The sequence below is a fragment of the Aptenodytes forsteri genome, unplaced genomic scaffold (assembly GCF_000699145.1).
Source record: "Aptenodytes forsteri isolate BGI_AS27 unplaced genomic scaffold, ASM69914v1 Scaffold32, whole genome shotgun sequence".
Taxonomy (NCBI): Eukaryota; Metazoa; Chordata; class Aves; order Sphenisciformes; family Spheniscidae; genus Aptenodytes; species Aptenodytes forsteri.
Genome location: NW_008795138.1, coordinates 7,210,807 through 7,213,198, shown reverse-complemented (window position 1 = coordinate 7,213,198; position 2,392 = coordinate 7,210,807). Strand labels below are relative to the sequence as shown.

Here is a 2,392-nt window from a genome sequence, read left to right as displayed (position 1 = left end):
CAGGGAGTGGGAGCCGCAGTCGTAAACCCTGTGGGCCCCGTCGGCAGCGTAGGGCCCGTTGTGCCAGTAGGACGAGTCGCAGACCGTCTGCAAGGAGTTGATTTCAGATGCAGAGGAGTTGGCGTCCCTCCTTTTGGACCGCTTTCTGTTCCTCAGGATGAACACCAGCATGCCAACCACCGTGAAGGCAGAGGTTACAAAAACCAGCAGGAGCCCTGGCACCAGCACCGAAATAGAGACCCGGCTGGTCTCCAAGTAGGAGTTGGAGTGAGTACCTGTCTCTGTCAACCCGGTGCTGTTTTTGTTAGTAGAAGTTAATGTGGGCGAGATTTTTAACTGAGGGCAAATCACATCGTTGGAGAGAGACTCGAAATCCTCTTTGAAGAAATCTTCAGGGGACTCGCACCTCAGGTCACTCATAATCACCTTGGGGCGCAGCATCTCTGCCCACTGTTTGAAAGGCACGATAGGGCAAGTACAGTCCCACGGGTTGCCGTGCAGGTCGATCTGGGTGATGGAGGTGAGCTGGTCCAGCACCCCTGCCACCGGGAGGTACATGAAATAGTTGTTGTGTATGCTTAGCTTGGAAAGCGAGACCCCGGCGAACACGTCTACTGGGAGAGACCTCAGCAGGTTGTTGTTGAGGATGAGGACTCTCAGTTTGGGCATCGCATTGAAGGTGCCGGGCATGATCAGCTGGATCCCGTTAAACTCCACGTTCAGATACTCCAGGTTTTGCAGACCAGCGAATTTCTCCCGGGACAGGGTGTCTAAGTAGTTGCTATCCATGTAGAGCCATCGGAGATCAAAGAGGTTCTTGAACGTGTTGTTCTCAACGGTGGCAATGTTGTTGTTGCCCAGATCAAGTAAATTAAGTTTCCAGTAATCCAGAAAGTGGGATTTCCTGATGGTGTGTATTTTGTTGTCTCTCAGAAACAGCTCCTGCACATTGGACGGCTTGGGCTTCAAATCCACCAAGCTGCTCACATTCCTGTCATTGCAATTAACCTTTAAACCCGAGCCAGGGATCTGATCGCAGCTGCAGATCTGCGGGCAGAACAAGGTAGCTGTTAGCTTGCTTTTGGCACTAACTGTCGACACGGCAGCAGTGGGTCTGGTCTTGATTTGCCAGTTGACGGGAATCTTTGTACCTCCGTTTGGACCAGATCCTGGCGTGGCAGGGTCTTCTTTGCCATGTATTTTAAAAGGGGTTGGAATGGGACCAGGATCGCAGGTTTCTTCTTCAGCAGGGGGAGCAGCTAGGCTAGAATCCACTCTGTTCTTTTTGCACAGCTCTTGCTCTGTGGTCTCATTTAAATCTTTGCCCTGCAACCTAGTGGGAGCCTCACAAATCACTCTGCCGATCAAAGCGTTTTTGGGTATGTTTTCCAGCCATTCCTTCAACGACAGCAGATCGCAAGTGCAGTCCCAGGGGTTATCCTCTAGCAGGATTTCAGCAATGCCTGGGATCTGCTCCAGGACCTCCTCGTAAGGCAAGGTTTTAAGACGGTTTCCCCGGAGGTCGAGGTGGGTGATCGGCACATACTGAAACACGTTGGGGGGCAAGGTGCTGATGAGATTGTCATTTAAAATCAGCACCTCTAGCTTGTTTAAGTCCCTAAATGCTCCCGGGTCAATATCCCGCAATAGATTAAAATCTGCCTGGAGGTATTCCAGATCGTCCAGCCCCAGGAAAGTCTGCTTCCTGAACGATTTGATCTTGTTGTTGTTTATGTGCAAGCGTTTCACCAGCTGCAGCCCAAGGAAAGCCCCAGGAACAATCTCATGCAAACCGTTGTTTTCCATGTGCAAACTGACTGCATTGTAAAAGTTAGCAAACTCATTAGGGAAAAGTCGAGTCAGGGAATTGCCATGCAGGAATAAATGGTAAAACTGGGAAGTTGGGGCGGTGAAATGTTGCAGGCTGGTAAATCCCTTTTTCTCACAGTCTACGTGCAAATCCCCTTCTATCTCGTTGCAGGCACAGATCTTCTCTTTGCAAACGTCCCCTGTAATGTTTCCAGCAGCAAAACAAAGAGACGTCTCCAGCAACAGAATCCAAAGCAGCATTTTTAAACCGAGCGATTCATTCCCGATCTCATCACAAAGTAACAGCAACCATCCTCCTCACACGGAAAGCAATTCCAGTTCATTCAATACATGAAATGTCCGAACCACCACCAAAGGGGGAGAAAAAAAAAATGTGGGGAAGGGGAGCAGGGAGGGTCGGCGAAGGGGGGGGACTCTTTCTTTTCTCCTCTATCCCTCTCTCCCCCCCCCACGTACAAGTGCAACAGCCCAGATTCCAGTCAATAATTATATCCACAAACTATCCAGGCACGTACTGCAAGGCACGCAAAAAAAAAAAAAAAAAAAAAAAAAAAAAGGAAAA

At 49.7% G+C, this 2,392-nt stretch overlaps 1 protein-coding gene across 1 annotated transcript; it reads right to left on the bottom strand.

The window, feature by feature from the left end:
- Positions 1-6: 6 nt before the first annotated feature.
- Positions 7-2,364, bottom strand: SLITRK1 (SLIT and NTRK like family member 1; the record flags this gene model as incomplete). Its single annotated transcript, XM_009278466.1, has 1 exon — positions 7-2,364. A coding segment is annotated over exon 1 (2,064 nt), but the record flags the coding sequence as incomplete, so codon positions are not given.
- Between the last annotated feature and the right edge of the window lie 28 nt (positions 2,365-2,392).